At 36.8% G+C, this 18,931-nt stretch overlaps 1 protein-coding gene across 1 annotated transcript in view; it reads right to left on the bottom strand.

Moving 5' to 3' along the window:
* Nucleotides 1-4,376: 4,376 nt before the first annotated feature.
* skic2 (SKI2 subunit of superkiller complex) overlaps nt 4,377-18,931 on the bottom strand; it is a 39,296-nt gene continuing 24,741 nt past the window's right edge. The window contains exons 21-29 of the mRNA XM_030147869.1: nt 17,426-17,563; nt 17,241-17,345; nt 13,400-13,535; nt 13,072-13,198; nt 12,032-12,242; nt 10,137-10,247; nt 8,231-8,449; nt 7,112-7,252; nt 4,377-4,840 (exon numbers count right to left, since the gene is read on the bottom strand). Of these exons, the coding sequence (XP_030003729.1) occupies nt 4,640-4,840; nt 7,112-7,252; nt 8,231-8,449; nt 10,137-10,247; nt 12,032-12,242; nt 13,072-13,198; nt 13,400-13,535; nt 17,241-17,345; nt 17,426-17,563 (1,389 nt within the window). The 3' untranslated portion in view covers nt 4,377-4,639. The remainder of the gene's footprint in view (nt 4,841-7,111; nt 7,253-8,230; nt 8,450-10,136; nt 10,248-12,031; nt 12,243-13,071; nt 13,199-13,399; nt 13,536-17,240; nt 17,346-17,425; nt 17,564-18,931) is intronic.

Here is an 18,931-nt window from a genome sequence, read left to right on the forward strand (position 1 = left end):
GAAGTGGCTCATTTGCATTTAAAGGGCCAGCGCTCCAAACAACCTTTCTGGTGTCATTACTCAGAAATAGTGTTGAAAATGGACCTGTGGAGTTGAATTAATGAAGAATTCAGACCCAAGCAGAGCATTCAGTTGATGTAGGCCACAGGGAAATGTTTTAAAATGCATAATTCCATTTAAAAAAGCAAAATATCACTCCTTTAAACATGCACATATTTTTCTAAAAAAAAATTTCACCTTGATGGTTTTTAGGTTATTCACAGTGTTTGCAAAAGGATAGTTTGTAAATCCAAATGTTTTCATGCAGTAATTTTATTAATTTTTTGCACTAAAACAAAGAGAAAATTTTGGATTATCATTATTCGAGGGTTTCTGTGCTGTTATTTTACTGGTCTGGTCCAGTTGACACCAAATTGGGCTGTACATTTCCCCCGAAATTGACATTTAAAAACCCTATATGGAAGTAAATCTGTGTCATTAGATTCTGAATCATAAAAGCCATTGAATTTGTAGCACTGATTTTTTTTTTGCGTTGAAATTAAGTATCTGAATTTTTTGCACCTCAATTTTTTAAATTCTAAATTTATGAACATAGACAAACAATTCAGATACTTAATTTCAGTGCAAAAAAATTCAGATACTTAATTTCAGTGAAAAAAAATTCAGATACTTTATTTCAGTGAAAAAAAAAATTCAGATACTAAATTTCAGTGCAAAAAAAAAATTCAGATACTTAATTTTGGTGCAAAAAAAAAAAAAAAATCCAAATACTTAATTTCAGTGCAAAAAAACAAAATCCAAATATTTAATTTCAGTGCAAAAAAAATTCAGATACTTAATTTCAGTGCAAAAAAAAATTCAGATACTAAATTTCAGTGCAAAAAAAAAGTTCAGATACTTAATTTCAGTGCAAAAAAAAATTCAGATACTAAATTTCAGTGCAAAAAAAAAGTTCAGATACTTAATTTCAGTGCAAAACAAATCCAAATACTGAATCTCAGTGCAAAAAAAAAAAAAAAAATCCAAATACTTAAATTTCAGTGCAAAAAAAAAAAAAATTCAGATACTTAATTTCAGTCCAAAAAAAAAGAGTTCACATACTTAATTTCATTGCAAAAAAAAATGTTCAGATATTTAATTTCAGTGAAAAAAAAAAAAAAAGTTCAGATACTTAATTTCAGTGCAAAAAAATCAGTGCTAGAAATTCAATGTCTTTTATAATTCAAAATCTGATGACACAGATTTACTTCCATACCTTCACTCTATAAATTCATCCTGAAGGCCGGATTGCAAAAACCAAAAAAAAAGAAAATGAAAATGTTTCTGTCTACAAACTGTCCTTTCACAAAAAACTGGGAATAATCAATACAACCATGAACAGCGTCCAATTTAATAAGTGCAATTTTACCAGTGTTATGTCTGTTAACTACAGGGTAACCACATTTGTGTTCTAGCACTGGAACAAAAACTGTAGGTCATCAGAACCCTCAATAACAGAGCAGAGGAAATCCCCACAGAGTCTGAAGGGAAGAAGACAGAACAACAGATAAGAGAAGCACTGAAGACTTGTGGTTACCTTCAAAGCCAAAATAAAAAAAAAAGAACCAAGAACCCAGAGGCACAGAGAGGAAAAGCCGGAAAGAGGAAAAGGCTTCATCATTCTGTCCACAGCTGGAATCTCAGAAATTTCAAAGGATTATCAACCAACACAATATCCTGGTCTACTTCAAACCCACCAACACCCTGAGTCAGGCTCTGATACACACCGAGCATAAAGTGCCTGGGGAGAAGCAAAGTACCACTGCATATGCTGCTGACTGGAGTGAGGAATGCACCGACCTATACATAGAAGAAACCATCCATCCAACCAACCAGCCCCTCCATAAACACATGACTCAACACAGAAGAGTCTGCACCTCAGGCCAGGACTGTGCACATCGCCCCCACTTGGAAGGAAAAGGACACTCCTTTGAAGACGGTAAAGTCACAATATTAGCCAGAGAAGACAAGTGGTTTGAGAGAAGAGTCACAGAAGTAGAAAACCCTTCTCTGAACAAAAGTGATGGTCTGAGACACATTTGACAGATGGGTACTTCTATGAAACTGGTCCTAAAAACAGGACATGGGGGCTAAAAATTCAAACCAGATGTAGACTAATGTTATGAAGCAAGTTTGGAAGCACTTTGGGTCTGTTTTAAAAATAAATACTTACTTAGATAAAAGAGAAACTATTTTTCAGATAAAACACATTTTAGATTATTTTACATTATATTTAATACAAAAATCTGCATGTAACACGGACAAAAGGACACGAAAATCACACACTACTATGTTTTTGAATATCTTTGTATTCTCTCACAAGTACATTTTAGGAATTGAACTAACTAGCAGCATTGTACCCATGGTGCCATTGCACGATAGCGCCCTCCTGTGGTGCAACAGCGGCATTACACCCGAACGCACTCCCGGGCTGCAACATCGGGACACGCGTTGGACACAGAACGTCCATTATTGTAGGATTATGCAAGGCAAAAGAGAAACTATTTTTCAGATAAAACACATTTTTATATATTTTTTTTAGATTATTTTGTAGACAAAAATCTGCATGTAACATGGTAAAAAGGACACGAAAATTATGTGCCACTATTTTTGTTAAATATCTTTTTATTCTTTCACAGGTATATTTTGGAAATCAAACTAATTATGCAAGGCAGAGTGTTTCACAAAAATCATTTGCGATTTATCTGTTTAAATGGGCAGGTTCTGTATGTAATGTAAGTGGACATGATGGGTTACATGCAAAACCTGGAATGAGACAGATTCATGAAAAACCCACGTCTGGATTAGAAAAACCACTAGGATCAACAAATTTAACACAGTGTCTTTATTTATAGTGGTATGTAAGACCATTTCAAGCAATGTTTTTTTAAATAAAATGCACTGACACCTTGGTAGTTTTTCATGTCCCAATTTTGGTCCTATTTTTGGCTTCAATATTTTATTAAAAATGCAGTAATTGTGGGACGGCTCAGAGTAAAAATATCATTTTTTAGCATTTATCTGAGGTCATCATTAGGTACATCCTGGGGGGAAATATGTCTATATTTCTCGTTTATCATGGGGTCTAAAAAGCTGGTAAAGTGCCAAAATGGTACCAAAATAAACCCAGTTTCATAGAAGCACCCAGTTCTCAACTAGAAACCTTCACACCTGGACTCACCTGAGAACAGTCAAACCCCCCTGAAGGACCTGGACTAGGACCCACCCCCTCTTCGGTATCCTGCATGTTTTAGAGCAGGGGTGTCCAATCCTGGTCCTCGAGAACTACTATCCTGCATGTTTTAGATGTTTCCCTCTTCCAGCACACCTGACAGTCGTTATCAGGCTTCTGCAGAGCTTGATGATAGACTTATCATTTGAATCAGGTGTGTTGGAAGAGGGATACATCTAAAACATGCAGGATAGTAGCTCTTGAGGACCAGGGTTGGTGACCCCTGTTTTAGATGTATCCTCTTCCAACACACCTGATTCAAATGGTAAGCCTATCATCACGCTCTGCAGAAGCCTGATAATGACCATCAGGTGTGCTGGAAGAGGGAAACATCTAAAACATGCAGGATAGTAGCTCCTGAGGTCCAGGTTTGGACACCCCTGTTTTAGATATATTTCCCTCTTCCACCACACCTGGTTTAATTAATGATCAGCTCATCATGAAGCTCTGCAGAAGCCTGATAACGTTGTAATGGCTTCCAGGTGTGCTGCAGTGAATATCTTTGGTGAAAAAGTCACTTTTTCCTCAGTTTTCTCTGTTTGTGATATAATAATTCTCAACTTTAATCTGAGTTATAATGAACATCTACATGATCAGTGAATTAAATATTGGAAAATACCTGATATACACTTAAAAAACACAAAATACAGAAGATAACATGATAATAAATGTGATAAATCACTCAAGAAAGGCTAAGTAGAGATTGGGGGTCTTTTATGGGTTAAGGGTCATTTTCTAATTTTTCCAGATTAGCAGATTATGGCTAAGGTAAAATACATGTCTACAGGAATACATATACTCATGATTATTTTTTTTCACTTTTTATCACAATGATGTACATTGTATTATGCTATAAACATCTAAAATTATGTTTCATCATAGCAAAAAGTTTGGAAATTAAAGGTGAACACAAAGTTTTATCCAAAAAAAGGGAAGCCACTTGGTGTTCTTCAGACACACTCACACTGAGCCAAAGGTTAAGATAAAAATGTATCTGGAGTCGACCTGAGAGCACTCTCTAATTTTCGTTTTTGACATGTTTTAACTATGAACGTGTCTGTCTCTTGACATCACTGAGGCTTAAATAAGCGAATACATGACAGAGTTCATGGTGATATTGGATTTTATTACTGTACAATAAATTACAATCCAGATGTCATGATTATTTCCAGAGTACATACTTTTGGTCTGTTGGTTAAAATCATTCCCTTCTTTACCGACTGGAATTTCATGTAAACATCGTTATGTTTTGTAGGCACATGCAGCATTTGCTAACAGAAACATCTCCATACCGCCCCCACGTATCTCGAGTCTCTCTCACACGTTCCACACGAACAAACACTCGGCTGCTGTCTCACATTGTCTGTCTCAGTGGGTGTAGAGGGAGGCGGTGAAGACGATGTCCCTGCGGATCGCCAGGGAGGCCTTCTCCATCTTGCTCCCCAGGACGGAGTCTCCTACGATGCGGGCGGCCTGACGCACCTCCTTCAGCACCTCGTCCAGGCGTTGGATGCAGCGCACCACCGTTCCCTCCTGGACGTCGGTCAGCTGGGCGATCTCTGCGAACGGCTGGAGAGCGAAAGGTGAAAAAGTGAAACGTGACAAGATGAGATGATGCGCACAAGGTTTGAGGAGCTATAGGTGGAAAGAGGAGGAGCAGCATGAAAACAGGAATGATGTTTGCATGGGAGTAGTATTTACTGTATTTATGTGCATGATGTTACTTGGTGTTAATGTGCCATGTGTTTTATGTGTAATAAATATTTGCAACCTTCTATTACACATTTATTTAACATAATTCAAGATTCTCCTGATAAGTAAGAAAATTGGATGATTTTAGAGAGGTAAGATTTTATCAGACAAGAAGATTTATATTTTAGGGAGGTTAAGGGTTTATGTCGATGCCATTGTCGAAAATTCACAAGAGCTGGAGAGTACATAATGAAACATGATGTGATTTTTGGGTGCAGCATTTAAATTTCATATCAATGAGCCACAATATAAGCAATGTTGGTAAAAATCTAATATCAGTGATCATCTTATGTAACTGTGTTTTATACATATTTGTTTTTTAGTTCAACATGTCTGGTACATTGCATTTTTGTTTGTAATTTTCTGTAGAGCTGGAACTGATTAATCGACTAGTTGCTTGAAGTCAATGCAAAAAGTCCTGATTCGATTAATCGACTCGAATTGATTGAAGGGAGATGTTCTATTGCAGTTTTCCTGAACTGAAGCTTCTTTGTACGTCACAATAAGTGTCCGTGTGAAACACAACAGTGGAACCAATGTTTAACAGCAGAGAAATGAAGGAAACAAAGCTTTGATTCAGGAGAATTGTGGTTGAATGATGTTTTTGGATCACTTTGAGTCGATTAATCGGTTGCAGCTCTAATTTTTTGGTACAACCCAAGTTATTTCTACTGTTTATACATGATTTATAAATGATCCTGTATTAAAAAATAGTAATAAGGTAAAAATTATGGTTATTGTCCTGCTCCAACAGAAATTTGCTTTTCCCGAGTAGGTGGAGAAGTATTTAGTCTAGAGACAGACAGACTAATACGAAATTAAATGAACAGTATCAACACAGTTCGACTCCAATAGTGGTTAATAGCTAATATAAGCCTTCTTATTCCTGACTTTAATATCAACTACAGTGTTGATCCGTGGGGAACCACAGGTTTTAGATGTGGTAGTTTTTATGCTGGGGAGAGCTGACTTTTGGGAAAAGATGTTAGTCTATATTTTCTAAGTGCTGACATAAAAATTGTTTGGTAAATTATTCTTTAAAATTTAAACAATTAATATTTTAATATCGATATCTAGGGACTGAAGTTTGTAAATGCACCGTTCCTGTTTTTAACTTCATTTCCCGTCATGCAGCGTGGTACTGCGCTTCCTGTCAACCGTCATGGGCATAGCAACGAGATTTTAAGGTTACTGTATTCCAAAATTACTAATATGTCCCAAAATATTGGTCATATCAACTTGTCATTTTTGCTAGTCTCTTCCTTGACTAAAAATACACAAGTATGCCAAACTGCAGCAGTCAGCTCTGTATGGATTGTGTGTGATGCCCGAAACACACACACAAACACACATACAGAGTCCACTTCCCTTTTATAGTATAGATATTAATCATTAATCATTATTACCCCTAGAATGTTCTATGTGTTCAGTTATAATATTAATTTAGGCACATGAGGATTTCAGTAGATTAATCAGTTATAGCCTTTTCCCTGTTCAAGACTAATATTATTACCATATATTAGTCTTTCCCCCAGTGGTATACCCTTCTTGGTCAACTTGCTGCATTTGAAAGATTATCATACAGACTGTTAAATAGAGTAAATGATTCCAATGACAAAAGGGCCCGCTAATTTTCCTACACAGGTCAATGACGTGTCCAGCTCAAGAATTTGACTCAGTGATCAGTAATAACTGCTGTAACCGTGTATATGTGTATTGTTGGCATTGTCTTTATTGGGTTTTTTAATGTTTTGTTTTGTTTGATATTGTCCAAATATTTTCAGTGTACTTGCATTAACAACTGGCTTAAAGTGTGGAATTGTATATTTTGTATGGCCTATTTTTTTCTTAAAAATAAATAAATTAATTAATTAATAAAGTTGAAGTCGTAAAAAAATATTGTAAATTAGTCTTTCAATTTCCACAATCAGCTGACTTCCACTTTGGTCAAATGAACATTATTGTCTGAGCTTCATTTCACTGAAACCTGATGATTCGACAACCTGAGAACGTACTGTAGTCTTCATTCATAAGGCATAAAAACAGTGAATTTATTTTGTTGAATCTTGTGATATTTCAGAGCCTCACCATGCCTCTGGCCCAGCAGTAAACCACCTCCGTCAGGCCAAACTTGAACTGGCCCACAAACTCCTCTGCTGTCTGCGGTATCCCACAATCCCTCTGGAGCTCTCCGATCCTTTGGGCCACAGAGAGCACCCGGTCGATGCCCTGAAAGGAGAAAAGCTGTTACTGTATCTCTAAATGATGCACAGAACATAGTTTCACAGGAGGCGTTAAATGCTGTCGTGACAGAAGCCACGGTCCGGGAAGCCCACTCTGAACCCGTCCACTGCAGCGTCCACTGGATGGCAGGTCTTACAAATCGCTACTTGGGTCATCACTAATTTAGGTCCTTAAAGCACTTTCATGTATCAGAGGTGGCTAACAACACACCCTGACACACAGGGGCATATCTGACAGAGATGGACCACTAGTGAATTTATAAGTGAACAGGGGCTCGGGTGAGTCATGTGACCTGGACTTCATGTCCTTTCTGTTCGGCAAAATGTTCTACAACAGGATAAGACCATGTGAGTGTGAAGCAGCGAAGGAGGAGGCAGTATATGTACAGTTCAGGACATCAGAAGACACACACTCTAATAATGTAATAATTGTCATTTCAGTTCAGTTTTAGTCAGTTTTATGACTGTATAAATTTGCCAGTTTAGTTTAACCTTAACTTGGTCATTTTGAAGCTGCAGAGACATCCTCAATGACTCTGAGCAAGTTGTAAAGCGAGACAACCATGACATCACTTTCCTGGGACGTTTGGATGTGTAGTCTTTCTATTAGCGTATTTCCACAATCTGATTCAGCGTTGTCCTAATTCCGTCGTGCATGCATCAGTTTTAGTTTGTCTTTGGATGTTAAATATGTCCAGACAACAGAGACTCTATGGGATGTTTGTTCTAAAACCTATTTCTGTTCTATTCCATTTAATTTTGCTTAATGTTGCATAACTTTTAGACCATTTTTAAATTGTTTTTATCATTATAACCCTTTTTTTTTCTTTTCTTTGAAAGTCCTTTCCTGTAGTCTTTTGTAACTGTGTCTAGTGGTGTAGTCCTGACGGAGTGGATAACATTATTACACTGAATACTCTGGTGTGTCTGAGTCAACATCACATCTGTTCAGTTCTTTTCTTACCTCTTGCAGTGTGTTGGTAATGTGTGGTTCCACCTGGGTATTCTGCGTAAACACCAAACAGGACAGCAGGGCGGCGCTCTCCTCCGGTGCCAGGGGGCTCAGGGCATTCTCGAACAGCAGCTCAGTGAGCAGCAGCTCGTGGCTGCTGATCTGACAGGCCACGCGGCCTTTGAGCTGCACAGCGCCGCTGCTGTCGATGTACTGGAGCGACTGCAGGACCTGTGGTGAAGCACCGGGAAGATGAACCCCAGAGTCTGACTGAGCAGCTAAGCTCATCATCATGCAAACATTTCATCAGCTGTTTGACACTCCAAATGTTACTAATAGCATGACTAATGGTACGTTACTGGACCTAAAACGGTTTAATAAATAAAGATGTAGAATCACATTAAATTGACTGAATCACACACCTCCTGTCAGGACAACATATTTATTCAATACAGACAAAAAAAGACATTTACTTCTAGCTGTGATCAAGTAACTAATACAAGGTTACCCAATATTTTGAGACAATGTCTAACAAATAAGTATATAATATTATAATATGGGAATAATGCAGTATGATGCAGAAGATCTTAGCTGTGTTGTTTTTAGACAACTCTAATGAGTATGATATACAGTACTATGTCAGGCCTAGACCAACACTAGGTTTGTTGGTTTAGCAAAGTTCTAATGTCCACACATACGTATTTCTCAGTCTCTGTATTCAGATCCAATCTGGATATATGCGAAGTATGTACAGCAGTAAAAATAAAAGTTTCAGGGAGAAAACAGCTTCTATAAACCACAGGGGTTGTATTTTGTGTGTCCTCCCTTTGCACTTAATACGTCTTTAACCATTTTGTTCAGACAATATGAGATTTACTGCATTAATTTTCTGATGTTTTACACCAGGTTTCATTCAACACACATCAGATGTTGTCAGATGTTTCTAATTGTTTGTGCTACTTCTTGTCATGGGGTCAGAGGTCACACCAAATAGTGACTTTAACCTTTACAACCATCTAGTTCAGTGTTTTGTGTGTCTTTTTAAGGCTGTGCACATATTCCCTGTATTTTCTTGTTGTATGTGAAGAAAAGAGAGTGAGAAATAAATGAATGCTCATTTCAAGCCAGTAACAACGCTAAAAGTGGCCTCAGACTTCTACAAAAATACTGCGTTTTTCTCCCATGGAATTGTATTATTCTTGAGTTTGTGACATTATTGAACTAAAATCAAGTATATAGCCTCTGTTCTATATTATTTGTTTTGGCTGCATGCATTCTACAGTGTGGTTTTAGATCATTTCCATGTTCACTTTGAGAAAGTAGTGAGTGGTGTAATGTCTTCCTTGAACTATTGCAAAGTAATTTTGTCAATAAAAAAACAAGATACATAATAAAAACAGGAATACAGTATTGATTTTTTAATATGCATCAGCCTGACTAATTAATTCTGTTTTGTGAAGCAGATGGATATTGAATTTCCCACTTGGGATTAATTAGGTTTATCTGTATCTGTCATACTCATCAAATTAACCAACTAAAAAGAACTATAGTTGTGGTCACAATCCAAAGTTGACAAAGTATGAAAGCAATAATATGTTTTCTGTTGTTGGAGTGTTCATTAATGTTACGATATTAAGATAAATGATGAAAAAAAAATAAGTTGATGTTTTAACCTATTTTTTTGGTCATTTTGCCAAACTTTAGAAAGAGAGCTCAATATTTTGCCATGAAGTGATAAAATAATCCGTAATCTTGAAATGAAAAACTCTACTGATGGAACTATACTTTTCTATGAGTTGTCAACATGGTTTAAATTCACAAATAAACTCATGTTAGAAGATGAGAAAGTGAGTTTATTCAGACAAACAAAGAGGCTGTGACAGAAACAGGTCATGACTGTCAAACGTCTGATCCAAACCTTTATCCTCTGGTGGTATTCAGGCAGCAGAGACAGAGACTGGTCAGACACCAAGAACAGCAGCATGTCCAGCTCCTCCTGAAGGCTCATCCTCTCCTTCACCCGCGCAAACTGAAACATAAACATGCAAATATGTATACTTGTAATATACATACTTAGCTTCATTTTATAGAGACTTACCATAACCTCAACCAAAAACACACACCTCAGTCTAACCTATACCCAAATCTTAACATAACCTAAAACAAGTCAAGTAATTTCAAGTAATTTTTGTAACCATTCTCTCTATTAAGTAGTAGTAGTTGATGCTGTGAAGTTTGTGGGATCAACATTTAGTCACGTTACATTTAGTGACATATAATCACATTTTATATAATTTTATTCAACTGAAATAACTAGTATCTGTGTTTCAAAAGTCAGAACCTAACATGGAGAATCAGCGTCAGTTTCTATGCTCTGTATATCTGGAACAAACTACCAGAAAATATCAAGTCTGCTGAGAGTCTGAGTTCTTTTAAGTCAAGGTTAAAGACTCACTACTGTCTTTGATTAAAAGGCTTTTGACTTTTTAACTTTTATATTCTCTTTCGAAACTCTGCACTACAACTCTTACTTTAATATTTTTGGGTTTTATGTTGTTTTCTTACTTGCTGTTTTTAATCACCTTTTACATGTTTCTTTTATAATGTTTTAAATGTGTTTCTTTTACCTTTGTCATTGCATTTCAATGTCCTGTGTGAAGCACCTTGAATTGTTTTGTTGCTGAAATGTGCTATACAAATAAACTTGCCTTGCCTAGTACTGCAAGTAATATTCAATACTGATGCCACTGATGAGTGAACAAATAATACAGCCATCATATGTAACACAATTATGGACTCAAACATTAGGATTTGAAACATCTGATATGATGTATGATAACAAGTCAACAAAACCTTTAACATAGACCTATAATTTTACTGCAGAAATGCTACATATTGTATTTTGATTTCCAATGTGGAGATATGCTTTATGTCTCCTCAATGCGAGTGTGTCGTCAGGTTTGCATCACCTTAACAGACACACAGACAGGTTACCTAACTTAACTATGCAAGAGCAGCACTGCAGCACTTGACCTGAATTCAATGCAACATTAAAAGCAGAGCCACATTGTAGTGCAGAGAAGAATGTTGCCTATTATGCTCTTGTTGACAATACACAGGAATGTACTAGTGAAAATATTACATAAACTCACCGAGGCCAGTTACTGTATACAAACTGCACGCACAGAAAAGTGTACTGCATTAACCGACCGTCACAGTGCTGCATAAAGTGCGTATAAAGGAAGCACGAATGAGAAGGGACAGTGATACTGCAAGCAAGAACTTGTTATCTTGCAAAGAGATGAGCAGGAGTCTTGGGCGCATGTGTGCGTATGAGATGGCTCAAACGACACGCTGTGCCTGTGAGACAGCGACGAGCTGCAGCTATGAGCCTATATGGGTAATTATAGAACAGCCAACTCCATTTTCACATCTTATCTCCTCAACAAGGCTGCCAGGAAGACAGGAGACACAACACAAAACCAGAAATCTTGAGATAGAGTTTCATAATATAAATGTGAAACTAGATGCAAGAAGAGAAATGATGGAGGGTTAAAAGGAAGAGAGAAAGCATCCAAAAGGGGGGCAGCTGCATGTGTCTTATGTAAGGGTGTCATGTTAATTAGTGTGCATAAATATTCAACTGCTGCACAAAAGACTTGATGTCTTTATAATCCAAACCCTGAAGTGAAACACTGCTCATCAATTCTTTAAAGCACATCTAAAAAAATAAAAATAACTTCAACCAGAAATTCATAAAGAGCTCTGTCTTCGAAGGCTGCCTCAGTGATCAAACCTGCTACAAATACACACCTGTTCTGCGAAAGTTGGTGAGTGGATGCAGTTGAATTCTCGGAGGCTGTCCTGCAACACGCGGAGCCTCATGGAGCCCTCGACCACATCCACACTCTTCAGCTGGAGGTCGTTGACAGGGTCGAGGGTCGCGATCCCGCTTGGGTTTGCCTCGGCCAGTCGGAGGAGCTCCTGGGTTGCCGTGGAGATGGCTTGGCCAGGAGGATCATGTCTGAAACAGAAAATGGGATAAAGACAGTAAGAAAAACATGTGAAAGTGGAATGTAAAGAAAAACTTTGAGTCAAGTGCTGCGGTAAATACTTGAGCTACTTCTATTCTGCTTTATACTTCCACTATAGTTCAGCAGCAGATATTATGTTTTCACTCCTAAAGTCAATTTTCTGATTACTTTCATTTGCTTTTTGTCACGCAAAAACCAAATATCTCTTAATGTGTTCATATTGAATGCTTACACCACTTTCAGAAATGTACTAATATATATTATATATCAATTTATTCAAGGAATCAAATGGTTACCTTAGTTATTATTATATTTTGACCAAGTTAGCTACAACTAAAACTGCATTTGGGGTGTTGTGTAAAATGTAAATAAAAACAGAATGCAGTGATTTGCAAACCCCATATTTTTTCACAATAGAACACAGAAAACATACCAAATTTTTAAACTGAGAAAATGAACTATTTAAAAAAAAAAAAAAAAATCAGGTAATGTGGAATTTGATGGCAGCCACATGTGCATAAAAATTTAGAACAGAGGCAGCAGAAGGCTAGAGAAGTGATAATAAAAAGAAACATGGAGGAACCTTTTGCAATTAATTAGGTTTATTGGCAAGAGGTTTCTGCATTTGCATTTTACAGAATGTCCCTGCATTTTTGGAGCTAACTTTAATCTTGTAATCTTTAAACCAAAACCATTACATTTTGGGTTGGTTTCAATCTAAGAATACCTAATTTATGACATTTTGAAATGTGGTAGGTTAAGGATTACTACAATCCCAATTCTCAAAAAGACTGTGTAAAGTGAAAATACATCACATACCTGAATCTCGGTTGTTGCCTTTTGTTGTAATTATCGATGATTCTGTCAGGAATCACTTTAAGGGTTTTCACTGTGATGGCTGTTATGTCCTGTAGCTTCAACTTCTGCACAGTGTGGCTACAAGGGCCTGATAAAAATGCAAATACAAATAACAGCAGAGAGGAATATTACATACTTGTGTGTGACTCATTCTCCTGCTCAAGTCATTGCAAAGTGCTCTGTAAAAGCATCATTAAAATGTAAATGTGTGGGTAGAATTACTGACTGTAAGAAGTCAAATGGTAGAAAAAGTCTCAGAGGTAATGAGAGTGTGTGTCCGTGAACCAACCTTCAGGTATGAAGAGAGCCGTGTTGTACAGGTGTGGGAAGCCAGCGCTGTCGTTGCCTTTCCCTTCTCCTTCCTCGTTGCCTTTCTCACAGATGATGAGAGCAGTGAATGTGCGATTCACAGAGTCGTTGGACACCTGGCAATGAGACACCACAAGGCAGGAGAGGAGGCAATGATAAAAGACAGATGTGTTAGTAAATGACAACACGGTGGCTCAGTGATTAGTGCGGCTACAAGAAACCAAGAAACAAGGTTTAGTGTTTCTGTGTGAGGAAAAAATCATGACAAAAACGACATATCGATTTGGATTTGGTGATTGGGAATTACAGCCCTAATCACAACATGATTTACAATCACAGATTAAATGTGCTAAATCTAACAGCCCAGTCACACCTTGACGATTTAGGCAGCATACGCCGATATATCAAAATTCTCTAAACTGCTATCATAAGCTGAACTATCAATGTCTTTTTTTTTTTTTTTAATTTTGGGCATATACGTAGCTTACATTGATAACTTTGATAATTTAGACCAGGGTTGTCAAACTCATTTTAGTTCAGGGGCCACATACAGCCTAATATGATATATAGTGGGCCAGACCAGTAAAATAAATTGGATAAGAACTTATAAATAATATTGATTCCAAAGTTTTCTCTATGTTTTTGAGTGAAAAAAGTACAATTCCTTAATGAAAATTTTTACATCTACGAACTATACTTGAACATAACATAAAAATATGTGAACAACCTGAAAATTCTGAAGACAAATAAGTGCAATTTTAACAATATTGCACCATAGTCTATCATTTATACATGTGCATCACAACATACAGATGACAGTGGATCTACAAATGCACAAAACATTTAGTAACAGGCAAAATATTGGTAAAATTCTACATACTTCTCTTAAGACGTTTCAGGCTGTTCTTATTTGTTCAAGTTATTCACATTTTTTGTAAAAGGCTAGTCTGTAAATGTAAACATTTTTGTGTAATTTTACTTTGTTTACACTGAAACAGAGAAAAAATAGCCTTTTTTATTATTTATAGGTTATTATGATAGTATTTTACTGGTCTTATTCACTTAAGATTGAACTGACCTAAAACAATTTTAGCATCCTTGATTGTTAATATCTTCAGTGTAATTTTTGCATTTCACAAATTTATCCCATGGGCCAAATTGGACCCTTTGGCGGGCCGGATTTCGCCCCCGGGCCACATGTTTGACACCTGTGACTTAAACCAACAAAAGCTCAGCGTGTTGTCTGTGTTGTAGCCAATAAAAAGGCTGCTGTGAGGATTCAAATCATACCCACACTAGACATCACTGTATAACAGGCAGTCAGAAAAGGCACCTGGAGATCAGCAAAGAGCGTTTATTCAAATACAGATAAACGCCCAAGTTGGCTCTGCAGAGCAACTGAAACTTCACCCTCGGGACACCACTTTTATACCATAAAATGTAAGCATGTATGAGACATAAATAGCTACACACCATGCCTCTTTTCCTTTTCCTTCCATATTTCGAACATTGTTTTTAATCTTGTCAAAACATACCTCCCTCTGGCTCTTTCATAGATGAGGCAAGTTTTTACTGCTGACTATCTGGATTGGATAGATTCCAATGGTACGTTACCATATGCAGGGCTACAGAATACTCAAAGTTCTCAATTACTTAATACATGTTTTCTGGGCCTACTATTTTTACTGGAGTCTAGCGATTAAATACTTTTAGTAATATCAAAAATACTTTTAGCAATCCCTTGTGGTTGGCCACCATCTAAAAAATGCTTTCATACAAAGGCGTGTTATATACATGTAACCTGTGACTGAAAAAATCTCAATAAAATAAGTTGGGAAAAAAAAAGCTTTCAGTGGCCCCTTGTTGACAGTTCTCAGGTAATCCGTCTTTGACAGTTGGAATTACCCCCAGACAGTTGTTCTGGTACAATCTTCAAATTACTCTAAAAATAACTTCTAACATGCAGGGATAGAAACAAAAATTAAATACTTGTTTTCCAGGACACCACACCAGAACACGTCAAATACGTCTATAAACATCAATATGTGTTGGAGATTAGTTTGATATAAGTCACTCAGAGTTTAGAAATAAGTTTTGGATACGCTGGACCAGGGGTGTCAAACTCATTTTAGTTCAGGGGCCACATTCAGCCCAATTCGATCTCAAGCGGGCCGAACCATTAAAATTATACCATAAAAACCTATAAATAATGACAACTCCAAGTTTTTCTCTTCATTTTAGTGCAATAAAAAATATTACATTATGAAAATATTTACATTTACAAACTATCTTTTCACAAAAAAGATGTGAATAACCAGAAAAAAAAAATTTTCTTAAGAAAAATAAGCTAAATTTTAACAACATTATGGCTCAACTTATCACTTGTACATGTGTATTACACACAATGTTACACAAACATAATACTGCTGAAATTTTGAAGTTTGGAATGTGTAACTAAAATAAAAATGTCTACAATATTATGTGTCAACTTATTAACACAACTTACAAATCGGATCCAGAAATCCAAGAAACATTTAGTAACAGACAGAATACAGGGTGGGGAAGCAAAATTTACAATGAACATTTAGTTGTTTTTTCTCAGCAGGCACTATGTCAATTGTTTTGAAACCAAACATATATTGATGTCATAATCATACCTAACACTATTATCCATACCTTTTCAGAAACTTTTGCCCATATGAGTAATCAGGAAAGCAAACGTCAAAGAGTGTGTGATTTGCTGAATGCACTCGTCACACCAAAGGAGATTTCAAAAATAGTTGGAGTGTCCATAAAGACTGTTTATAATGGAAAGAAGAGAATGACTATGAGCAAAACTATTACGAGAAAGTCTGGAAGATACTATTAAAGAAGAATGGGAGAAGTTGTCACCCGAATATTTGAGGAACACTTGCGCAAGTTTCAGGAAGCGTGTGAAGGCAGTTATTGAGAAAGAAGGAGGACACAGAATAAAAACATTTTCTATTATGTACATTTTCTTGTGGCAAATAAATTCTCATGACTTTCAATAAACTAACTGGTCATACACTGTCTTTCAATCCCTGTCTCAAAATATTGTAAATTTTGCTTCCCCACCCTGTATTGTTAAAATTGTACTTAATTTTCAAGTTGTTCACATTTTATTGTAAGGGTTATTAGTCTGTTATTTTACTTTAGATCACATTGGGCTAAAACCAGTTCAACACCTCTGACTGTTCATATCTTCAGTGAAATTTTTGCACTCCATAAAATCAGGCTGCGGGTTGGATAGGAAACTTTGGAGGGCCGGTTTTGGTCCACAAGCCGCATGTTTGACACCTTTGCGCTAGATATTATCTTGACGTATTTCAGCTTATGAGTAACATACAAGTAAAGTGTGTGAATGTGTGTCCCGATCGCATAATTTATCAAAAACTTAGGGCCTGTGTACGAGACCTACGCTGGCAGACCTCACCGTTACTATGACATATACCAACTTGCTTTAGCGTGCTCTTAACTGGCTTTGTGACTCAGAGACAAACATTCCTTTTGAGTAAAATCCATTCTTTCATTAATTCTCATAGTTTTATATTTTGACCAAAGACTGTACCTTGGAAACTACAAACCAGCATTTTTGACTTAATTTGTATTTATTAGCATCTCAAACTACACATTTTACTTGTCGACCAGTGGAATCTATTACAAATTTCTAACTTCAGAGACTATTTGAGTCATTTCCTGGAATACCACACTGCTTTCCCAACTATTTCTTTTCCCTGCAGAAGAGAAAAGTATGCGCTTGCAGGTGCTACTGCTCAATTAAAAGTAGATAATGTGCCTACCTGTAGGATGACACCCAGGGCGTTGAGATGCTGTTTGTTGTTAACCACCACTACTCGACCCACAGACAGAGCTTTCAGCCCATTGACAGACTCCAGAATGGCGCGCTAAAACATAGACGGGTAGGAGATCAATAGTGAGCAGATTAAAACAGTGTGAAACTGCTTTGTTGTGTCTGCTTCTGTACCTGCAGGGACTCAGTGGTGGTTCGCAGCTCCGTCACAGTGTGGTAGTAAGGCAACAGGTCTGACAGCTGGCCTTCTGTGTCCAGAGGAGGCAGAGAGGACAACGCCTGCTTCAGATGACTGATTCTCTTCTCATGGGCCTGAAGCAGGAGGAAGAGGAGGAAGATGAGGAAGAGGAGCGAGACGGCAGTGCTTTTATAACACATTCATCATGACTCAGGGAAGATCAAGCGCAAGGAGGAGGAGGAGGAAGAAGAGGAGGAGGACAGCAGGAAGAAACAACAAGGCTTTATCTGTAAAAGAATCATGGAGTGAGGAACTACATCTCACAGTATCTACTTATTTTGTTTCTAACTGATCATCTGGATGCACTTTTGAAGGATGCTGAATGTTTATAATCAAATCTACCTGATCAGCGGCCGCTTAAAAAGTTTTCAAGAATTAAAACAGGAGTTTGACTTGGCAAATCAAGATCTCTTCTGGTACCTACAACTAAGGGACTTTTATAACAAAAAAATAAAGCACAATATTGATTCTAATTACAATGAGCTTGTACAAATGATAATTGGAATATATCATTCTAAAAAATACAAAATTATATCATCTCTTTGCAAACATTTAATGGGGAAGAGAGGTTGGAACACTTTGGATGTGAAACAAAAATGGGAAAAAGAACTAGGAATATGTGTCTCAGAGGAGGAATGGATCAATATGTCGAGAACTCAACAGTCAACCACTTCTTCAAGAACATGGAGGGAACATTGCTGGAAAAATATAATTCGATTTTTCATAAGTCCTAAAATTACAGCTAAATATATGTCCAGAGTTCAACCTTGTTGGAGAGAATGTGGAGATATCAATGTAAATCATGCACATGTCTTTTGGTCATGTCCAAAATTTGCATCATTCTGGGATCATGTATATTCAACAATTGTTAAGATATGGGGTTATGCAATTCCTACAACATGTTTGGATGTATTATTGGTAATAATGTAAGAAAAAATGATAGATATTTGTTTAAAATACTATCAGCAGCCTGTAAAAAGGTTATTACCAAAAAATGGTGCAGATTAGAACCACCTACAACTAACGACTGGATACAAACTATGAATGGAATATTTGAGATGGAGATTCTGACCTATAGACTGAGGACTCAAGAAGAACAGTGTCATGATAAATGGAAGAAATGGAGGATTTTCACTTCAACGTCGCACTACTAAAAACAATTGTTAGTCACAAGGTTTATTATAGTCGATGTATCCCATATGTCCCCCTTGTTTGTCTTGTTTTGTAATGTACATAAAAGAAACAATAAAAATAAAGTTAAAAAAAAAAAAATCTACCTGATCAGTGTCTATAGATATCCAATACGGAAATTTAATGCATCCAAAGATCTTTCCAGGATTGTTTGAACCCTTGCATTTGGCCCATTTGACTCTATTAAACTTCCTGTTGCTATTTATAATGAGATACAAGGAAGCTTGAAAAAGTTTGCGGAAAAAGAACAT

Source organism: Sphaeramia orbicularis, chromosome 11, assembly GCF_902148855.1.
Source record: "Sphaeramia orbicularis chromosome 11, fSphaOr1.1, whole genome shotgun sequence".
In the NCBI taxonomy this organism is placed as follows: Eukaryota; Metazoa; Chordata; class Actinopteri; order Kurtiformes; family Apogonidae; genus Sphaeramia; species Sphaeramia orbicularis.